Genomic DNA, 22,914 nt, shown 5'->3' with positions numbered 1-22,914 from the left:
AAAACATCAATGTTCTGAGTATTTAGCAAATTTCAAACTAGAATTTGACAGGGAAGCTGTAATAATGCACCAAAAACAACAGCAACAACAACATAATTTTTTTTCTTACAGTATTGGACATTAACTCCATAGATGACATAAATAATATATCATTTTGAAATTGTATTTTTCAAATACAGTATACTTAAACATGAATTTGGATTTTATTTACTCAACTCCACTTAAAGGATCAGTTATACCTATTTGCAATACGAGTTAAGGTTTACATCGCAACAGAACCTTTAAAACAAAAACAAAAGTGGGTGTGGGTAATTTCATAACAGAAAGACATTTGCGGTCAATTCATGCAATTAGAAATAATTCATGCATAAAATACAAAAACATAAATGTGTAGAATATGGTAGACCTAAAATGTATTTGTAGTAAAAGGGTTTCTTAAATATCATTGGCATACCAGCTACAGGGGGATCACACGCCTCCGCCTCCCTGGTAGTCTAATCAGGGATGCTGGATAGGAGGGACTGTTGGGAAGTCAAATTTCAGATTCAGGAGGAGCAGTTGTGGTTTTCATGGAACGGTGGAAAAGCTCTACACTCTTGGCAGTGTCCATGAAGGTACATGGGACCAAGCCCAACAAGCCTACATGTGTTTTGAGGACTTGAAGGGCGACCTAACCTAGCATTTTGTTTCCTGGGGTGGGATAGGACTCGACCCGACCGTTCACCGGCCACCACTGAGCAGAATAATGTATTTGTTGTCCCATGTTACCAATCTCAATTCTGGTGTCAACTTGGTGTATCCAAACTGGGAATAATATGTTTGTAATACAAATAGATATAGCTCCTTGAATGTTGAAATATAATGCTGACTGAGTATAAAGGTTACCATAATCATCAAACTGTAACATGAAACATTCAACTTTTATTTTATTCTTTTTTGTTTGTTTGTTTAGAAGTGGCTCCATGGGACGTCTTGCTTGTGCCCTTCAGTTCAGTCTTCTTCTTCTTCTTTTTTCTTGCTGCTTGTTATCGTAATGATACATTTTTTATTCGCTTCCGTTTACTCAGGAATTAATCGTGTATTTATGAACGTGCAATTTGGGTTCGTTAGCATATAAATGGATACTAGTTTTGCTTTGTTCATTGTGCAGATCAGGAACATTATATGGTACATTTGATTTAAGATGCACGCGAGATTTGTGTTTTGATGGTTCGCATTGTGCGTTGACTGCTGTGATACACAGTTGGTACATCTCATGTCTCCAGTAGTCTCCTTGATTTTGATTCCTCCATGGGATCAACGTGGCAGGCGGTAACACGTATAACCAGACGAGCGAGGAGTCAACGAGCGAACAGGCTGTGTAATGAATTAAGACGTACCCAGTAGCGTTAGTGAACGTGGCTTTCACTTCCAGGTGCGGGCAGCTGCGGTCCAGTCACAATTCAACACGAACTGCTTAGGGCCTTATAAATACGCATGCGCACTATAGCTTACTCCTCTGGTTTCTGCTTGCACTGCCACGTTAGTAGCGGTAGACACAAAATACCAAGCTACGAATCCCAACCCCGAGCAAGAAAATAACGCGCAAAACGAAAGACTCAACTTTTCGGTTAAACGTTAGCCTTCCGCTTCTCCTGCCCTCTTTATTTTCTGCGGAAGAGCACTCTCGAATGCAAAAATGCTCAAGTTTTTGATCGTGTGCACGCTAGCTGTAGCCAGTCGGGCTGAGATCGGCGAGGAAGACGACGTTCTGGTCCTGAAGAAAAGTAACTTCGAAGAGGCACTCAAAGCTCACCCCAACCTGCTGGTAGAATTTTGTAAGTATGACAAACGCTAGCAAAAATCTCACAAGCTAATGTTCGGTTACTTCATCAGACTGGCCGTTTTGTCAGTTAGCTTGTTAGCAAACTAGCCAGTCGTAATTAGCGGTAAACTTTGTCACGTTCGACAGGTTGTCCCGCAAGTGGCTAATTGCCACCTTTTGAGTCTGGCTCACATCTTGCGATTAATTATTACCAATCGCCCACGCGTGCGCTTACAGAGTTCAGCGTAAAAGTTTTTTTCCCCCCCTTTGGAAAGTGTCAGAACGTTGTTAGTACTGTACAAGCCGAGATTCGTCAAACCACTTCAAACACTGCTAAATACCTCGACGAAAAAGAGAATTATTTAGTGGCATTTGATCTGCTTGGTACGTTAACTCGTGGGGCTGCTGTTTTCGTAATATAGTATTGCAACGAAAACGAGCAGTGACGGTGTCTCGGCCTATATTGAATGGGGCACTCTTAGCGTCATGAGTGTTCCACTGTCCCGGAGTCAAGATATTTGACCCGCTACCAAACTACGTGACTCCCCTTTGCACAGCCACAGCACAGCGTTGGTGTTGGGTCAGGCAAGCCAAGCGAGTTGAGGATGGGAAGGATGAAGCTTTGTTTGTTTCTCAGATGGGCGGGGTCTCAGTGGAGCTGTGGAGTTAAGTTGACGTGTACTTAGCGAAAGTAAACTAGCGTGTTTACACAGATTGCAAAGCAAATACAGATCTTAAGGTGATGCAATGCTGGCATTTCTCTGGCGTGTCATAAATGTTTGAGATTTGTTTTTCATAATCTGTGAAAGTCACAAGTCTGCAAATGTACGTTTTATTGGTTGGATTGCTCCTCTTTCATCTTAAACCACTTAAAGCAGGAAAAGAGAAAAAGTCTTATGTCATGTGTTCTATAAGGTGCTTTGTTACAGCTGCAGCTGTTGCAAAATCGTTATATCAATCTAAGCATCTAAGTCTTTGGTGTTCAAACTATGGCCCGGTTGCCATTTGTGGCCTGCCAACCATATTTCAGCGGTGCACGGCATAAAATAACTACAATTGTACTAGGTGTTAGAAAAAATAAATTCGCGCAATTCTCGAATCAATTCGATATGCGGCGAAATCTGTTTTTAAACATCATTTTTTATGGGAATATTCAACAAAACGTCTTACTTAGGGTTAGGATTCACACATTAAGCATGGAAGAATGTTGTATTAATGGAACATTAAGCCATATTTTATTTTTAGTGCTGTTGAAACATGAAACAGACTGCAACATGTTTGTTAAATGCAGGGGCTCAGTTATAAGCCAGAATTTTCAGATAAATACATTTTCATACAAATCTTACAGTGTACATGTACAAATATACTGATTAGTATTTTCTAAATTTGAGTAATTTTTTTATATATTTTTTAAATCGCAATAATCAATGTATAGATTCGTATCGGGATTAATCTGTATCGAATCGTGACATATGAATTGTGATACAAATCGAATCTCCAGGTACTAGGCAATTCACACCCCTAATTTGTACAGTTGATGAAGACTGCCACTAATAGTATTCAATTCATTTTATATTCTGTTGCACTTTTCTAGAAATGAAAATAACATTTAGCTATTTAAGTAAAATGGGAATATTTATCTTAACACTGCGGTGAATAATTGGTCATTAATTTTTAGAAGCAAGAATTGTTTCTCCGACTTGAACCTATTACATTAATTACTTTCAAAATGGTCCGATTGCTCTTGTGAATTCTGAATATAAAGATGGGATTATTCAACTGCTGTTAATACAGGCAATGTTTCCCTCACCATCTTAATACTTGGGTGGGCCACCCAATTAAACTCGCCACCACCCAAGTAGATTTCAATAATTTTTTCATAAAAATATATATTAAAAAAACATTAGTTCGCCGTCCCTCACTTGTGAATCATGAGGTTAGAGGAGATTCAAGTAACCCCCCTCCTAAATCCAACCACCCGAGTCCACCCAGCCACGTATATTTCTAATCTGTGGGAAACATTGGGGTGACTATAACCTATAAACAATATACTATTGCTTGGCTGATTTTGGCACCTTTTGAAAATTAAAGTGTCCCTTGCATCTTTCGATTTTTCTGAATGTGGCCTTCAAAGGAAAAGTTTGGACATCCCGGATCAGGGTGCATTTCCCCACACCCAAGTTCAGGATGGGTAATAAGTTTCTTAACGTGCCTTACGTGCTTTCATCAAAACTATCACGAATTTAGTACACTTTACGTGGCCTGTTTTTTGCCGTGCCGAAATTAGCCAGTTTGAGAGGGCTGTCCTGGCCAACGCAAGTGAGCCAACCCTCATCTCTCAGTCTCCAGTGGCAAACAGGAACTTTCTTGACAGTGACTTCAAGGAATGGAGCTATTGGCTGCCTGAATCATGCACAAAACTCTACAAGAGTATTGTATTTTTGTTGTGGAAGCAGCACCCTGGTTTCCACTTTGTCGATTACTGTGTGAACTTGTGGTGATAATTTTTCAAGAATAACCTATATATCCCAATATAGCGAATTTCAATTATATTTTTTCAATTTGTTCAAAAGTCATTTTGCATAGAGCACACAAAATGAATTTCAAAAATAGATAAATAAAATGAAACAAATAATCAATATGTTGTTGTACAAATTTTTTAATCTTTTTTTTTTTTTTTGTTTTTTACAGTTACGTTCAAATAATTGAATTCAATACAATAGTGCTTCAAGTAATTTAGTCATGTACGTTAAGGACCGCAGGCTGTTTAGTGTTTAATGAAATCTTATTTTGAAATCCATGCTTTGAATTTGGAAGGCTGCTATGTTTTTCCGTTATGTTCTCCATTCGTCATTTAGCTCATAGCCGTATAGTAGTGAATGACGATTTACTATATACAAAAATATGTCTGCACTTCAGAGCTAATAGTTGAGCAAAACTGAAGGCTCTCGTGCTGTCTTGTGGAGCCTCCTGTGGCAGTCAATAAATCCAAAATAACCAGTTCAGGGGTTGAATCCTCAACACATTTAGATAGTTGTGACAACACAGATTTGTCACTGTTTAATTCAAATGTGGTGTCTCAGTCTGACCACTGGGTGGCACTCGTGTAACAATGTATGTGAAGAACTAATCTCAGAGCACTCTACTGCTAAACTTCAAATGAGAGGTAGGAAAACATGAAGAAAAAGTATATATGAAGCTAGTTGTTGAGAATTACAACACAGACCAATCCCGAATGTCTGGTGCAGACAGACGCCCCCCCCCCCCCCCGCCCAATATAAAATTATTTCCAGCGATTAGTAAAATAAAATTAAAAAAACAATTTTGTTAGCGAAATAAAATAAAAACAAAAATAAATGCTTTAAAAAAAAACACACACAAACTGAAGCTACATTTTATGTTTACATAACTAACTAATTATAGCAAAAATGTCCTTCCTTTTAGTGTTTGGTAATCAACTTAATGCATGAGCCTTTGGGGATGATTTATTTTTTATATTAACCGGAATAAGGACATTTGATAGTGTGTCACACAAGTGGCGTCATCTAGCAAATAGTAAAGCACCTTCAGATGATGTGGCTCCCATGGTGTTTCTTGAATATTGTGCACTAAAACTAATACTGAAACTAAACTAAAACTAGGTGTTTATGAAATAACAAACTATTGAAAACTAACAGAACCACCCTGTAGACTATTTAAAATTAATTAAAAAACAAACAAACTCAAAACTAACAAATGAAAAATTCCAAAACTATAATAACACTTTTGTATGAAAACCTTGCCTCTATCATCGGGCTGTAGTTTTTACACTATTTCATATCTCAAATTTCTTGCTCTGTTGCATCCTTCAGACGCCCCATGGTGTGGTCACTGCAAAGCCCTGGCTCCAGAGTATGCCAAGGCCGCTGGCTTGCTGAAGGCGGAGGGTTCAGCCATCCGTCTGGCTAAGGTTGACGCAACTGAAGAGACTGAACTGGCCCAAGAGTTTGGTGTCCGTGGATATCCCACCATCAAGTTCTTCAAGGGCGGAGACAAGGAGTCCCCCAAAGAGTACTCAGGTAAACTCCCAGATTACTCAATTTATGTGCTCATGACCGTTCAGACTCTTTCCTCTAGGATTTGTCAGCAGCAAGGGCAGGTAAAAAAAAAAAAGTTGGAACAATATATATTTTTTTTCATCGATGTACCCGCCGACAGGGTGCGGGGGCGGGTGCAGTGATTACTATTCGTGTTAGTCACGGAGAACTGAGCAAGGTGGTCGGCGGTATGCTGACGGGCGCAAATGGACCGCTGTTTCATGAAACTCGCAAATTTCCTGATGCTTTCTGGTCTTCTTTACTTATCCATCCGGTGTATCGCTGCGCTCTCCTCTCCAACCTTGGAGTGGCGGGCTGCTAAATGAATGTAGGCAGGCAACCCTGGTCCGAGGAAGCCGCAGTCCTGTGTGTTTTAGATGTCTCCCTCCTCAAACACAGGTGTGAGGATCGTTATCAGGTTTCTCCAGAGCTTGCTGATGAACTCGGGTGATCGTTTGAATCGCATGTTGGAGGTAGACATCTAAAACACTCAGGACTGCGTCTCTTGTGGACCAGGGTTTTCTACCCCGGATGTAGAGGAAGAGCTGGGCTTGGTTTTTCATTGCTTTTGGAATTACACGTTCTCAAATAATAAGATGGTATACTTCTTTGTCTGGCCTATGTATCCTTTGAGTCGGCAGGAATAAGGCTACACCGATGTGCACGCTAACTGTAAGTCACTGCACACATTTTTAAGAGGCAGGCCAGGCGTTACTCTGTGCAGATCACTCTGCTTAAACTGAGGCAACAGCAAGAAGTCATTTGAGTCTGCTTGGCTAAGATGCCAGTAGAATGACTTTTAGTCGCTTCAAAGTTTTTGGTGTTATGTGCCGTCGGTCACGTCCACTCTGTGGCGTGGGCTGTGTTTTATTTGGCACAGTAGGAGTTATTGTCATGGCTTCAGACCAGTTTCTAGCAGCATGTTAAAGTATCACCACCGCTCTGTCCTCGTAGCACAAATTTCTTTCTGGGTCAATGTCTCTTACTTCAAAGAAGAGGGAGTACTTTCGACAATATAGAATCAATGCAGTACTGGGGGCTCTGTATTATATTGTCATTTGAGAAAGAATGAATTGTGAAAATGTAGCAGTCATTTTTACTTTAAGTCTATTAAAATATATTTACGGTTAGCCTATATATAGCGTTGCAAAATGCAGTCTTGTGATATCATGGAGTTCAAATACTTTATTACTGAACTCAAGTAGAATTTGCTTCTGTCTGTACCATACCTTGATAATTACATTTCAGCAACTTTTACTCCGGTGTTTCCTAAATGTTGTGATAATTTTACTCTAATACATTCCCCCTAACCTTTTCCCCCCCCCCTCTACCACAAAGTATCTGAAGAAGTCGTTGACATAATTTTAACCTTTGCCAAAGTTCTTTACTGTTAAGATACTTTACACTTTTATTCAAGTATCACTTTCAAGACTTGTCAAATGGTAATTTTGTTAACATAAGGTGGGGTTCTTGTTTCAGCTGGAAGGCAAGCAGATGATTTTATCAACTGGCTCAAGAAGCGCACAGGCCCCGCCGTTGCCACCTTGGCTGACGTCACTGCTGCACAGTCTCTGATAGCTGACAATGATGTGGTAGTCATTGGATTCTTTAAGGTGAGGATATTTTCAGTGTACTGTATTTAGGTAAGACTTTCAGCTCAAGTACAAGTTTAATTGAATATGTTTTTATCCTCCTTTTTGTTTTACAACTGTTTGACACTCTTTGTTTGTAGAATGTGGAGTCTGATGGGGCCAAGGCCTTTGAAAAAGCAGCTGAAGCAGTAGAAGAAATTCCCTTCGGCATTACCTCAGACGATGCAGTTTTCACAAAGTTTGAGGTCTCCAAAGACGGTGTTGTTCTTTTCAAGAAGGTGAGTGCAATTTATTTGTTCGCACTGCAACCTGTGTAATTGTTGCCAGCATACACACTGTAAGGAAAGCAAATTGTCTTGATTAAATTTGACTTTCTGAACGGAGCGCTGTTTCATGACTGTTAGAACCCGGGATGGTTGAGAAGTGGTCAGAACAGCAGTTGGAAAATGATGTCCAGTGGTAGCGCTTAAATAAGAATAAAATGCATACACTTCTATTTTGCCACCTTGTTGTTGGCACCATAATGTGCAGCGGGTTTGAACATTCAGCACAGGGCACACGCAGTGACATTGTGTAGCAAATAAGTAAATGTGAGATGAAGACACACTTAAAAAAAAATAAAAAATAAAATTAATCGTCACTGGATCACGCACTTTACACTGTATGAAAAGAGCAAGCGGATTCCTGTTTTTTTTCTTCCCTTCTTTAGTGTTCCCACAATAGCGCCCCTTGTAAGTCTGTCTTATTGTGCAATTGTTTTTTGGGAAATGAGTGAAGCAAGAATCCTAAATGGAACTTAATTAGTTTAAATGGTTCACAGGTGTAAACGTGATGCATATTATAAATGGGTCATTTATTGCCTCCCATGAGCCCCTCTTCATTCAACTTGTGTTCATCTGTTACCGACTGTGATTTACAGGTTTGTAATCGGATGCCATTGACCCCAGGGAGGGTCTGGCTGCTAATTTCGTCTCCCATGTTTCTTTTCACATCACTGCCTTGCAGGATCTGCTCTTGGAATGACATAAGTATTTGAAGCCAATGAGGTTTATTCTTTCTCTGAGGCACATTGGACATGAGCAGATGAATTGAAGCTTAAATTACATGCGTGTTATTTTTAAAGCATAAATTGGGCATTAGTCCTAAGCATCTAAAGAGTTTTTTTTATTCCTGCGGGGTCCGACATTAGAGTTCAAACGGGTCTCTTGTCGGGCACTATTATTCCTATCACAGTAGTTGGTGTGTCTGTTGAACAAGGTCAGGGTCCAAAACCACAGCTAGGAGCAGGGAATTTGAGCCTTTCATGACTGGACAGGACCTCATGCTAAGTGTCAACTTTGCATCTCATGTTGACCAAATGTCTCACTTGCTGTATATCAATTCCCAATGCAATTCATTCAGTGGTCTGATAAATACTTGACTTGAGCTTTTTCAGTATTGGCACCTCATTTGAGTTCTTTTTAAAATCACTTGTCTTTTACTTGGGGTTGTGCCTAATTTAAAAATTCCAACTGGCAGAGCAGGTTAGGCATTTTATTTTAGACAGCCATGCTGGACTGGGTAGAACCCATGAGCTAGGGCTGGGCGATAAATTTTAATTTCGAGTGTGTTGTTGCGAACGATTAAAAAAAATTATAACATCGATGTGTTTTTTTTTTCCTCCCCCCTTTCGTTGCGCCGCACCCGCGGCTTTCGCCCCCATGGGCCTCCGGAGCGTTGGCTCTGCCAGTCGTGTCCTCACACACTCCATACGGGAGGAACTCAACAGCAAACAAACTCCCGCTAAAAAAACAAAACGGTTTACTATGTTGCCGTGGAGGAGTCATTTGCACAAGAAAGCACGTATGACAAAGGGGCACAATAAGAGCGATTACCAAAGCGGACACGGTGCACCTCGCTAATGATGTCACCCATGTATACAGTGAGGAAGACTCTATTTCACCACTTGCTGAAAACGAGAGAACCCAGGTATGTGCTACTGCTACCTAGCCGCAAGTACCGGTATATTGCTCAAGTTGCCCCACGCCATTTGTTTAGGCAGTGGTTATTGTTGCCGAGACTGGCAACTCAAATGCTAGCAATATTTTTGCTCTGAATGGCTCAAATATTGGTAAATCGCCGCAAATGTGCACGTTTATGGCGCTGCGTGGTCACATGTACGCTATCTCGTCAAGACGGACTCTTCTTGCAAGCACTTACCGGTATGAAAGACTAGCTTACTTTCACTCGCCGTTCCTGTGACATTTATCAGCCTCTGCGTCTGCGACATAAAATGTAGTATTGACCCTTTGCACGTGATGTCCCAGTCCTCATGTAAACCCCCCCTACGGGACGCTAGACAGCAAAAGAGCCACTTGCCTGTATTGTAACCATTGAATCTCGTACAGCGTAAAGTCCTTTATCGAATCGATTCTCTAATAAAATGGTAATAGCTTGCACTGCGGTCGGTTGTACAAAGGAGTAAACTAAATGTTGCTTTTTATCGCATACCTACTAATGAAGACAAAAGATGTCAATTGATAGCAGCAATCAACAAAGGACTGGCAGCCCACAAAGTATTCACAAATTTGCAGCGATCGTTTTTTGCGAGATGGGTAGATAAATGTTCATGCATTTTACTAGTAAATGTACACTCTAACAAAGATTGTAACAGAGGTGTCAAATTGCGTGTTTCAAATCCCATTAACGAGCCAGATCGTTGCCGTCCACTCCAACTGCACGAACACACAGCTTAGTTTTAAAATGCACCTTCTTCAAAACTATTAAGTGCATTTGACTGTTTAATAATGGTGGATTTCGTCTTTGTGCTTGGAGTTTTTCACTCTGGAGCCGGCCGGAATCATATTCATGAAATGACTGCATAGCTTGCCACTATGATAGTCTTTTTTTTTTATTGTATTTTTTATTTTTTTGCTCCCCCCACCCCCCATGCTGGTCAACATATCACAGCGTTTCAGCATAGAACGGAATGTGTCAAAATAAGTCAGTATGATAAACAAGTTTTACCTTTGCATTACGAGGTATATTGTCCCCCGGTGTGAGCGTAGAATCTCGTCCGAGACAAGCCACCTCACTTTACATAACAGTACTTGTACCTGTAAAATCAGCAGACAGTTGGAGGGGATGACGAGCTTAGACCTCGATTCCTACATTAAAGCCAAAATGTGATGTTTATTTGTGTCATATTGAGGGACACAAGTAGCACTGTTTAGCTTTTAAAACAAAGTTGACAAAGATTTACCTTTCCAGAAGTATTTGTTTCAAGGTAGAAGTTTTGCACATTGATTCCAAGAGAAGAAATACTTTAAATATTTGTGGTTTAATGGCAAGGAGAACTCTGCATCAGTCGCTCAAGATGCTGAGCTCTGAGCTGTCAGCAAAAGTCAATCCTGCCTGTTGACGACCAAGTGGTCGCGTGAGGGCCCGAGTCTAATGAAAAACAACTGTCACGTGGGTGCGTTGTTTGCAGTTAGGCAAGCTTTCCCAAAGCAGCAACTGTTAATAAGCAGCTGGGAACTTCCAATTGTCACAACAGGGTCTTAAATTTCACTGCTGGCAAAGCTGACCGCATGGCATCAGCCAAACTTTGCTCTTGTGTGCCCGTAAAAGCTGCTTGGCCAATTTGACCGTAAGCTATTCTTAACACTCAAAATTCTGTTTACTTGTGTGGCCTTACCATAGCCCGGAAGATGAGGGTTATTTGGAAGGGGTGTCTGGTAAATCTGTTGTTGTTGTTCACCTGCCGACAAGAAGGGAACACCGGGGTCGTTGGATGATCTCTGTGACTGATTTTCTGTTTCTATTTTGTCTGTTTTTAAGTTCGATGAGGGACGTAACACAATTGATGGAGACCTTACCAAAGAAACCATCTTGTCTTTTATCAAAGCCAACCAGCTGCCTCTCGTCATTGAGTTCACCGAGCAGGTAATAGTGGGGTCCTGAATGTCTTTATTTATTAATTTGTATTTATTTATTTTAAATGAAGTAACCAGCAGTGCAACAATTGATGTGATTCATGTCTTCTATCATCCACAGACGGCCCCTAAAATCTTTGGGGGTGACATCAAGTCCCACATTCTCATGTTTTTGCCAAAATCATCCTCAGACTTCCAGGACAAAATGGACCAATTCAAGAAAGCTGCAGAGACGTTTAAAGGGCAGGTAAGTCTACTAACCCAACGTCTTAAAGTCCCTCATCCATTCAAGTTGAGTTAATATGTCCGTCCCCCCCTGTCTAGATCCTGTACATTTTCATCGACAGCAGTCTGGACGACAACCAGCGCATCCTGGAGTTCTTTGGCCTGAAGAAAGAGGAGTGCCCCGCCATCCGCCTCATCACCTTGGAGGAGGAGATGACCAAGTACAAGCCGGAGTCGAACGACATCACCGCAGAGGGCATTGTTGCATTCTGCACACAATTTACACAAGGCAAACTGAAGGTAACTTAACTGACGATGCTGCTTTGATACTAATACTAGTGAAGCTCAGATTACCGGAGACAAATTCCTCATGTTTTTACTAGGGCTGCAACGGTTCTCGGTCTTAGACCTGCCCTGTCAACACTAACCCTCGTTCCCCCAGCCGATAAAATGTATCAAAACGCACACTTGAAGGCGATGGAGACCCGCGGGAGCCACAAAGCAAATGATGTCACGACTGGCTCCAAAGAACCCAGCGCCCCATCATCGCCATCCAATCCACAACTCCCGTGAATCTGTGCCGGCCATAAACCGCCAAGAAACCGAGAACAAAACAAATGACACATCCGCTTTCCCGGTGTTGTCAAAATAGTTACCCCCGAAAAAACTAGTATCTCATGCTGCGCATGTTCTTGCATGAAGAAGACACCTTTGTTTTTGAGTTTTAGAAACAAGGTTTGTAACGATAAAAATAATATTTATCACAGAAACAAAAGAAAAGCAAGAACACACTCTCATTCTGCAATGAACTCTAGGTGCGTTCAAAGACCACACACACAGTAGGAAATCTCAGCATAAATAGAAAATGCTCAAATGACAGATGAATGTTAATGTTTTTTTCGGTATTCCTCCACATGTTTGAAGGTTAGGGTTAGGAACAAGGAACATTTTCAAAAAATGGACACTTGTGTGGTCAAAGTTATAAGATCCCGCAGCAATTCGCTCTCGGTCAATGGGTTAAAGGAAACACGAGCAACATAAACAAGCATCTCCAGCGTCATTGTCCTGATGTACACTGATTTTTTTGTATATTAATATTATTTTGTATTATGGTGTCCAAAAATTCTCGTTAACTTAAAGTGCCGTTAAAGGCACAATTTCTTTTTTTTAACGCTCTATTAACGACCGCCCTTTATTTGGAATTTACTGAATAGAATTCCAGTCGCGACACGGCAGAAGCGTCAGCGTCAAAATTACCCAATAGAAATGCACTGTACTACACTGGAGCTAAAACACACAATGTTTAAGGGACAGAATGTTAGCGTGGAGGAGCCATTTGGACTGTGTAGCACTACCGTTGGTTCTCTGCTTTGGAAGAATGCACTCTGTTAGCTGTTAGCAACAAGCTAAGTTGCGCCAGCTCTGCAAGAGGTGTCCATGCCATGGGCACTCTCAAACCCCATTGAGAGCCTAATGGACGTAGTCTTGTCAGTTGGAGTGACCCCAAGCCACTTGATCTTTATCTTTTGATTTGAGGCGTATTTTATTCAGCAACTCCAGAAAATAGCTCGTAAGTGTAACAGTCGTGCTCTTTCTTGGCTCGCTCGCAGCAGAGCGGTTCTGGCTTCAGGCTTGCAGTAAAGCGGCGTCACTTTACAATCAATGCGCATCAGAACTTAACAAAATAAAAGCGTTCAACTTCAATGTCGTGAAAAGGAGTCACTATTACACAATTTAGAAGTAAATTAAATAATCATGCATATATTTTGGGGACTGCACAAATCGCGTACCGAAACCATGGCCTCAAAGACCGAGGTACGGGCAGTACCGTAGGCTACCTGTACCGTTGCACCCCTAGTTTTTTACAAACTTGACCAATAAAGATGATTCTAACACTCATTTCACTGATAGTACATGGAGTGACTGTTGTGTATTGGCTCCTCCCCACAGCCTCACCTGATGAGCCAAGACATCCCTGAAGACTGGGACAAAAACCCCGTCACGGTTCTGGTTGGCAAGAACTTTGAGGAAGTCGTCTTTGATCCCAAGAAGAATGTCTTTGTCGAATTCTGTAAGATTTTGTGTGTCAAAAAAAACAAACATTGTCATATAACTTTAAAGGGGAAGTCAACCTGACAATGTTACATGTGGGGAAGTCAACCTGACAATGTTACATGTGGGGAAGTCAACCTGACAATGTTACATGTGGGGAAGTCAACCTGACAATGTTACATGTGGGGAAGTCAACCTGACAATGTTACATGTGGGGAAGTCAACCTGACAATGTTACATGTGACCTCACCAATCTAAACATGACATTCTGATTAATATTACATTTGTGGAATAATAGTTATGAAACAGGATCCAGCCGTATTTGTTCATCTCGGGGCGTCCATTTTGCCACTTGCTGTCGACTGAGGATGACATCACAGTTGCTCAGGGCTCAAGCAACGGCCAATCAAAAGCTCACCTGTTTCTGAAGATGAGTTGTGATTGGCGACAGCAAGTGGCTGCTTAACTCATATTCCACTAACAATATTAATAAGAATACCGTATTTAGACCCGTGGGGCTGCATAGAGCATATTATTGTCCTGGGGGTTGACTTCCCCTTTAAATAGTATCTGTTTTTTGTACAACACCAAAGGGTTTGTAAGTCATAAATTCTGACCCTTTCTTTTAGTTCCCTGCGAAGCCTTCTTCATATCAAAGAGTAGATGGTCATGCTTTCACACATACCGCCTCATGGCTGCTCCTGCTATGTGAATTGTTACCAGACACGGATGCTGAAAAGATCCACTGGATTATTTGCCAGTGATTCCCATCCAAATGTGTGCTAATTTGGCTTGTATTCTTTTAACCATCAGATGGGGTGTTGCTTAACCACACAACAGGCATCAGCCGCACTGACATTCCAGCTAATGGGGGCCATTTTGTCTAAAATGATGTGTTTTGAATGTGGCTGTTCTAGCTTGTTGTTGAAAAGCATTTAGAGAATAGCCATGATTTCATAAATGTTGTTATTGCAGACGCTCCTTGGTGTGGCCACTGCAAGCAGCTGAATCCCATCTGGGAGAAGCTCGGAGAAAAGTACAAGGACAGTGCTGACATCATTGTGGCCAAAATGGATTCCACAGCCAATGAGATCGAGGCCGTCAAAGTCCACAGCTTCCCTACGCTGAAATTCTTCCCTGTGGGAGAAGAACGCACGGTATTTCACTCTTATAACAAGTTAAAACATTTGCTAAACTATGTAGCAACCTTTTATTGCACACCAACTATAATCTGCTGCTGGTTTTTCTTTGGCACCTGTAAGCTTCATTGATGTTGGTGGTCCTTGCGTCCCAAGCATCGGCTGTGCTTTTTTAAATCTAGAATCATGAACTTTGTAGAAATGTGAGCTTGCTGACCTCGATCCTTCTGCATATTTGTTTGTTTAGGCACATTCCTGCTTGTGAGACAGCCTGCACTGGCCTTACTCTTGAGTTGACGTTTTCATTTCTGCCTTCAGTTTATAACTTTGGAATGGCATTTTAGTTGGTGCTGTATTGAGACTTGAGAGAGATTTGTCCTTTTCATGCAGCCCCACCTCACATCTGAGCAGATTATTGTTGCAGTAGTCGTTCACATTTATGACAATTGCTGATGTTTGAACAGGTGATTGACTACAATGGGGAGAGAACACTGGAAGGCCTCACCAAGTTCCTGGAGAGCGGCGGGAAGGAGGGAGGTGCCCCGGCTGGAGATGATGATGACAATGAAGAGGAGGACTTTGATGCTGAGGTGCGTTTCACTGCTTTGTAGCATCAATACGCCCCAAACCAAAAACTGTTGTTCATATATTCATAAATCTTAATGAATTGTTTTATGATTTTTGGAGTCATAAATGTCTTCCCCAAAAACATTGAAAGGGACAAGTCACGGTTTTAGGTTGCAACATTAGACGTGAGCCACTTCTTGCCTTCCAAATGGGTATGCTTTAGCTAATCAGATATCCTCGCTCGGGTGACCCAGCTGACTGAGTGAACTCAGAGTTGGTTGACAGTCAATCGTTGGGCACAAATAACGACCATTCACACCTCTGGACAATTTAGTCTTGCCTACCTTGCATGTTTTTGATTTGGGACGTAACTGATGACGCAGAGAAGATAGCACTCGGGCATGGGGACGGGGAGAATATGCAAACTCAACACCGGAAGGCCAGGGGTCTTGTTGGGAAATGTCAACTAAAATATTGTCACTCAAATTGGAAGTGCTGAAAGCATTTCACTGAATCTGACCAAAGGTGTTAATGTGTCAGGATTACATACAATAAATACCAGTCCTTTGTGAGCAGAGCGAGTGTTTATTTGCACTCCACCCACTTTTTTTTTTTTTTTTTTTTTTTTTTTGTTAAGCACACCTTCTCATAAGTCTAATTTTGGTGCAGCCCACCAATGTTCATGAATATCTTCTACAGCTGTTAGAAAATTGTTTACTGGGCTTTACTCGTGGAGACCTAAGCATGCAGTGGCACACGTGCAGTGCTTGCAACTAGCATTAGCGTCATGCTTGACGCCCCCCTCCAAAAAAAGCTGTCCTTAGACTAGACTAGGAATGACTATGCAATTAATGTCATGTCGCAGTGCTGTGGACTAACTTTTTGCTGCACCCACCAAATTATTAGTAGTATTTTTTTGCATCCATCCTTAAAGTATCAATTTGAAGTTTGCGCGCATTGTTTGTAAGATGAAATGTTTAACATGCATGTCAACTGATTTCCAGGACGATTTGGATGAAGGTCAGGACGAGGACTCTGACGGCGAGGAAAATAGACACATCGAGCTGTAAAGAGCTGGTAGAAGAGTCCTGCTCCGCCCCCTCCTACCAGTCACCTTCACTTCCCTTTCACTCTTTTGATCACCCTGTCCCTCCACTGAGCCCCGTGATCTCCCTTGTCTAGCAGTCTGTCAGTACACCAGCCGGCCCACTAGTTGGCCAGTCGGTATATCATCGCTTCATGCTTTCTCTTGTTCTATTTGGGGGAGGGGGCACACAGAACAGCATGCCACCTCCATGAAGGTGCAGATGCCTCTGCAAAGCTCCATGCCAACTCTTGGCCTTTTTGTTTTGGTTAAAAATTGGCATTGAGATCCCCCCCTCCCAAAAAGCACCTTAGCGTCCATTGGTCTGTGCACTCATGGTGTTTGGTGTCAAGGGTTAGTGTGAGAGCTTTTGTAAGGATTGGCCTCTCAGGGGACAAATGGCCTATCTGTCGTTATTTGTCATTAAAATAATCCCTCGCAGTGTAGCAAAAATACACCCTCCCTTTCTCACATGTAGCTAAAACCAATATCTGAACACCCTACCTGTGGTGGCGGAGTCTACTTTCTTTCATCCTTGTCATCCTCCCCAAAAATTAACTCCTCACTTTGCTTGGGGACTACTGACCATTTTCTAAAAGGAAAAAAATGCTAACTTTTTGGGGCCGGAGAATTGGTTTATTTAATTGTTTTAACTATGAGTTGTTTTTTGTTTTTTTAAATTTAGGACTTTTTGTCTTGTTTTATGTTTGACCGTCGTGCCCAATTGGAGCCAGTTGGCCTTGTTGGGGCAGAGTTGGCACTTGGACACGCACTTGGGCCATGGATGTTTTTCTTTTGGGAGCCAGTTCTGAAAAGTTGCACTGTGTGTTCATGCCTCTTTGGAGATTCTTTGTGGTTACTAAAGCAGACGGATGTGCTACGTTTAAGGTTGATCCCAAACAAGTGTTTGGTAATCTGATACGGGGAGGAAGCAGTTGCACAGCACCACCCCTCGCCCATTCTGTACCCTCTGTATCCCTCTGCGCTCTACGAATACACTACGTTTTGCTGTGTGTGGCGTTTGATGGCTAGTTTTCCTAGTCGGGATGATGAAAAGTTGTACGCATGCATTTGTAAGTGTAGGGTGAGGTGATACAATTGACATCTGTACAGCAGTGAGGGATACTTAAAGCATTCCATCATATCCAGATTGATGTGGAAAATGTGAAATGGTGGCCAATAAACAAAAAATCTAAAACACCTACATCGCCTACAGTCTTTGATTTACTTTGAAATGTAACATGGCAACATTTGCCAATCTTTCATGGACCAAAAAGTGTCATTCTGCATGTAGTAATTGTTGTTGATCCAGTTTATGTACTTGATTGTAACTAGACATTAGTGGGCAAATCTATATGACATTTTTTGTTCCAACAATGCCAAATGGTTGTAAAAACCAGAAAGCCACTAAGTGCAGACAGACATACACCTAGAGCAGTGGTGGGAAAACTCGGTCCTCAAGGGCCGGTGTCCTGCCGCTTTTGGAGGTTTCCTTGCTGCGACGCAGCTTATTTCAATCAACAGGATCGTGACCAAGCTTATGCATGGCTTGCTGATGAGCTGATCGTGTATCAGCTGTGTTGAAGGGAAACCTCTAAAACCTGCAGGACTCCGGCCCTCGAGGACAGAGTGTGCCCACCCTTGACCTAGAGTGAACTTTGGACTGCTAATAAGGAAATTCATTGAACTTTGCATTAGGGTTTGTTCATCTATTTGTAAGCAGGTAACTTCCTGGTTAATGAAGGAAGAGGAACAGGTGGGAAAGTACAAATAAATACGATTATGGGGGTTGGCATGTTCCAGTTGGACATTGACCCACACGTATAAAACATGCGGGTCAAAATTGAGGCCCGGGGGTCACAGCTGGGCCATCACATATTACTTTATGCAAATTATGTGCATCGACTTGATGTTTCTTACTAACGTAACAAAACGAGAGATTGCATTTTTTTGTTACATCCTACTTTCAAAAATAAATGTAATATATTTATATTTAGAACGTTTTGACATCCTTGCTCAAACATCTGCTTTGCTTGTCCCATTAGTCGCCATAGCATGTCGTACTTTTCCAGAAGTCGCTTCCTAACACCAACTGCCCTCATGTCTTCCCTCACTACATCAACCTTGAATTGTCCTCTTGCTCTATTTCTCAGTAGCCATCCTCATAATCCTTGTAGCAATCAACTCTCACTCTCTGGATGTGGCTAAACCATGCAAATTGGCTCTCTAACATCTAACCTTGGCTGCCATTTATTTCTAATCCCATTATCCGAGTGACCTAAAAACTTCATGTTTTCCACCACCCCCAGTTCTTCATATTGTTTCTCTAGACTGTACATCACGGCCACTGTCTTTAAACTTTACCCTTCATTTGACCCAAAGTATTTAAAAGTCCTGCACCCTCACTGTCTCTTCTTCCTTGTAGTCTCACTCCCAGCCCTCTTATTCACGCTCGTATATTCTGCTAATCTGTCAACCTACCATCACTATTTATTGAAAAGAGGAAGTGGCTTAGGGCTGATCCCTGATGCAGCCCAAACTCCACTTTAAACTCTCCTGTCCCACAGCCAGCACACTTCACTACTGTCTGCTCCCCTCATAAATGTCCTGTACTGTTCACATGGTATAGAACATAAAGCAACTTTGTCCAGATCATTACCGGGAAGAATGTACCAAAATAGAATTGGTAATTTCTTAACTCACCATTTGTCTACACATTTTTTTTACTCATTTGTGTAAACCTGCTCTGTCCTTAATGTAATGTTTTAAAATATTGAGATAGAAAAGCTTTAAAAAAAAAAAATTGTTGGCCGGCTAAGAAATGATCAAACTGTCAAATTATCGATGCATTATACTACACCTTTAAGAATATTTTAGATGTGCAAACGTCACACACCCTGAAAACAGACAGGGAGTTAATTTTTACATTTTGCCAATGAATCAAGTTTTGCTGCTGACACAATTTTATGAGCGTAGAGCGGCATACAGTGATGAATAATTGAGGGTTAAATAAAATTGAGGCATGAAGCCTTTAATAAATCCTCAGATACAAAGTTCCATGCTAGGTCACTGAATATAGCATATATAAAGCCTATTGGTGTTCATCACACTTGGAGGTAGTCCTATATTGTCGTAATTTCTGAAGATGGCATCCGTGCAGTATGTTTGTACCATGAGAAGAATGACAAACTGGAGTGATGTTGCATCTCCCCTCTCTGTGCCCTCCTTATCCTAATGTAGCCTCCTTGACTAAGATCCTCTCCCTGCTGATGTGATGTCACCACTGCCTTTAGTTGGCAAGACGTCTTGCCGCGGCTGAAACCGTCCTGGTTTTTCACTGGCCAAGTGGGAGGAACACTGACCCGAGGGCCGCTCATCTTCCAAGTTGTGCCACTGCGATCGGTGACGTGTCCTAAAATAGCCTGACATGGAGTATAAAGAGGTCGAAGGGGGAGGTCTGGCCTTCAGAAGAGCAGCTCCACACTGTTGAGTCACACGGAGGGAAACTGCGTTTTGAGCGACACCAAGGACCTCAATCTTATTTTTGCACTTGAGTTTTTTTTTCTTTCTTAACCTAAGCAAACTCTTACCGAGGAAAATGAAGTACTATCAGTTCCCCGCGTCTCAGACCGTGTCACTTCGAGCTTATGCCCAGGACAAGCACAAGAGCTCCGCGTCTCAAAAGCCCATCCGCAACGTGCACTTCCCCAATGACATCGTTTTCCAGGACTTGGTACGGCATGGCGAGCTGGAGAGGATTGGACGCTTCATCCGAGCCGGAAGGGTCACCCTGGACACCATCTACCCCACTGGTCAGTCTTTTGACCCTCTGGGCCTGCTGTACGGAAAACCATTTGAGCATTTCTTTCATATGCTTGACCTTGACTAGCCACTGATAACACTAGTATTTTTTATACATACCCCCCAATAAATTACATAATTTTAAATAAATATATTAGGGGTGTCAAAATAAGTATGTTAATTTAAAGTTCCTTTAACGCTACAAAAAAAATTAACGAGCGATTGGAAAACCTGTACTGGGGGAAATTCCAGTCGCAACGCAGCAGATGTATCGACGTTCACATTTTGCAGTAATAAAGTAATGCATGTATTTGTGGAGCCTGGGGTCAAGTTGTATTTTACCATTTTAAATATGTGGAGAATTTCACAAGTTACTTAATGTTAAAGGTTAGATCTTTGTATGAAAAGAAAATGCACTGAGCAGTCACTGTCTTACAAATCTAGTGGCAGAAAAATGACCAACACAAATCAATATCACTCGTTTTTTTACAGTACACCTTTTTCATTTTAACAAATTTTTATGAATTTTCAATTGTCAATGACTAAAAGATGCAGCCGTATTTGTATTAGTTTTAACACTCCCCCCCCCCCACTTCTGTAAAGATTATGACAATTTTGAAAAAAAATTGTACATTTAGAACAGATATAAAATGTGTGATTAATTGTAAGTTAATTATTGAAGTGATGTGATTAATTAGGATTTTAAAAAATTAGCACCTAACACCCCTAATTTATATTAGTTAATGGCAATTTTCTAATCTAATTAATTCCTAGTTGTGTAGTCATAAAACCGCCACAAGAGGGATGCTGACACTGGTATCAGCAGCTGTTGCGAGTACCGATACCTTGAAATAAATGATAACAAGCATTGGTATTGGGCTGATACTCAGCATTATTTCAAAGTATTGGTCTGGACTAATATCTTGTGGCCATTTTACAATTAGACACTAGAATACAGAAATTAGAAGAGTAGAAAGTTGCCATTCGTTTTTGATGCAATTTTAAGGAAAAATGTTGCGTACTCGTACTGGTATCGGCCTGAAAGAACGAATCAAACATCACTACTAAGTTACAGTGCACTAGCTGACATCGGTTTGCTACTAATAGGTGTACTACTTGTGAAGCATTATAAAATTCTAGTACTTAACTAGTTATCCAGGACTTTTACTATAGTCGTGCTAATGGCATGCAGATCATTACGAATGCAGTTTTGCCTCGCTAGTAAGTTGCAGAGGAGGCAAATCCAAGTCCAGGAAGTAAAAACTCTGCCACAGTTTGGCTTAGCCCCAGGTGCTAGCTAGCGAGCTCCCTAGCCTAGCACCCATGGTGCTCGTTAACCTGCTAGGGCGCTAGCGAGCTAGCACTAGGAGCTAAAGCCAAACTGTTGCAGGGTTTTTACTTTCTGGACCTGGATTTGCCACATCTGGTAAGTTTTAACGTAGTTGCCCTATGAGTATGCCAGTGTTGACCAACTAGTAAAGGAGCTTGAGAGTATCTATTATGTAGTCGTATTGTCTAAGACTATCAAATAAAAGCTCAAACGGCTTTCATGGGGTTGACAGTGATTAGACTTTGACATTGATGCGTATGCGTGAAGGCATGGCCGCCATCCACGAGGCTGTGCTGACCGGGAACCTGGAGTGCGTGGAGCTGTTGGTCCACTACGGCGCAAGCATCCACCAGCGGGACGAGGAAGGGTGGACCCCGCTGCACATGGCCTGCAGTGACGGCTTCCCTCACATTGCACGGTGAGCTCCATAGCAACGGTCACCATCACAGTCCAAACACAAATGATGAATGGTGGGAGCTCTGACATTACATGTTGACAAGCGCGTCTCAGAGGTTGCGGTGTAACAGAAGCCAGGGCATACGCTGCATTCTTGCACCTCATTGACCTCCCTGAATCTGATGATGGTGACGCGTTTGCTTCTTTCAGGTATCTTCTCTCACTGAGCGCCGATCCAAATCTGGAAAACGACTGCGGGGAGAAGCCATGCGACCTCATCGATCCGGAGAACAAGGAACTCCTGGATCTGTTCGCTCTAGTCGACAACGACTGAGGGCCTCTGAGTGTTATTTGGGATGGAAGGCGGTGCAGTTGCTCCAATTGTTGTGATGAGGCAGTGAGGAAAGGCCTCGTGAGTTCAGCACCCTGAACCAAAAAGCCGCCTTACCTGCGGAGCTGACCGTGGATGTCTGGTGGAAGTTAACCTAAAACAGTCAGGCTTTTTCCCTACATGGACTTGAAGCAGCCAGCTCCGTTTGCTTATGTCCTGCAATGAGTTTGGACAATTTAAACTTTTTTTGTGGTTTTTTTGCCCTGTAAGATGCATTGATTTGTATATGCTAGAGGGTTTGCGGAACACATCAATATTATTCAATAGATGAATTCTAGCATATGCCAACGTGCTGAGAGTGGTGAAAAGGCATTTCATTATTTTCTAACAATGGATTGTGACCAATACAAGCAGATTTGGCAATAACTGCAATGTCTTATTTTTGCTACGTTTTGTACTTCTAAAATAAAGTATTCATCAGATTACCTCGACTGATTCATTTCATGGAACTTCTCAGTTGCGGCCCAGCACATGCATCACAGGGTCACAAAGAAAGGAGCCAAAAATCCAGAATGCATGAGGGTTTAGATTTTGTTCTGTCGC

At 41.8% G+C, this 22,914-nt stretch overlaps 2 protein-coding genes across 2 annotated transcripts; both read left to right on the top strand.

Annotated features, from left to right (window-relative positions):
• The first annotated feature begins 1,473 nt into the window (after positions 1-1,473).
• On the top strand, positions 1,474-17,657 carry p4hb (prolyl 4-hydroxylase, beta polypeptide). Its single transcript, XM_086082062.1, has 11 exons — positions 1,474-1,817; positions 5,656-5,862; positions 7,360-7,493; positions 7,613-7,750; positions 11,292-11,396; positions 11,508-11,633; positions 11,711-11,911; positions 13,562-13,682; positions 14,639-14,820; positions 15,267-15,392; positions 16,374-17,657. Exons 1-11 carry the CDS (start codon positions 1,679-1,681, stop codon positions 16,437-16,439), a joined length of 1,545 nt encoding a protein of 514 aa, XP_085938188.1. The 5' UTR covers positions 1,474-1,678; the 3' UTR covers positions 16,440-17,657.
• A 158-nt stretch (positions 17,658-17,815) lies between these two features.
• Positions 17,816-22,793, top strand: ppp1r27b (protein phosphatase 1, regulatory subunit 27b). Its single transcript, XM_086082064.1, has 3 exons — positions 17,816-20,265; positions 21,852-22,002; positions 22,191-22,793. The coding sequence occupies exons 1-3, from the start codon at positions 20,052-20,054 to the stop codon at positions 22,312-22,314; spliced, it is 489 nt and encodes a 162-aa protein (XP_085938190.1). The 5' UTR covers positions 17,816-20,051; the 3' UTR covers positions 22,315-22,793.
• The last annotated feature ends 121 nt before the right edge of the window (positions 22,794-22,914 follow it).

Source organism: Leptonotus elevatus, chromosome 8 (assembly GCF_054856555.1).
Source record: "Leptonotus elevatus isolate MCC_2025b chromosome 8, RoL_Lele_1.0, whole genome shotgun sequence".
Lineage (NCBI taxonomy): Eukaryota > Metazoa > Chordata > Actinopteri > Syngnathiformes > Syngnathidae > Leptonotus > Leptonotus elevatus.
The sequence above is the reverse complement of the archived record's forward strand: the minus strand, read 5'-3'. Positions and strand labels throughout refer to the sequence as shown.

What these genes read in the sequence shown, in the direction of transcription:
- ppp1r27b (XM_086082064.1), top strand. Translation starts at nt 20,052, where the DNA reads ATGAAGTACTATCAGTTCCCCGCGTCTCAGACCGTGTCACTTCGAGCT. An exon ending in GGACACCATCTACCCCACTG is followed by an intron (nt 20,266 to 21,851) that starts GTCAGTCTTTTG and finishes GTATGCGTGAAG; the next exon opens with GCATGGCCGCCATCCACGAG. An exon ending in GGCTTCCCTCACATTGCACG is followed by an intron (nt 22,003 to 22,190) that starts GTGAGCTCCATA and finishes TGCTTCTTTCAG; the next exon opens with GTATCTTCTCTCACTGAGCG.
- p4hb (XM_086082062.1), top strand. Translation starts at nt 1,679, where the DNA reads ATGCTCAAGTTTTTGATCGTGTGCACGCTAGCTGTAGCCAGTCGGGCT. An exon ending in TCATTGAGTTCACCGAGCAG is followed by an intron (nt 11,397 to 11,507) that starts GTAATAGTGGGG and finishes TATCATCCACAG; the next exon opens with ACGGCCCCTAAAATCTTTGG. An exon ending in CAGAGACGTTTAAAGGGCAG is followed by an intron (nt 11,634 to 11,710) that starts GTAAGTCTACTA and finishes CCCCCTGTCTAG; the next exon opens with ATCCTGTACATTTTCATCGA.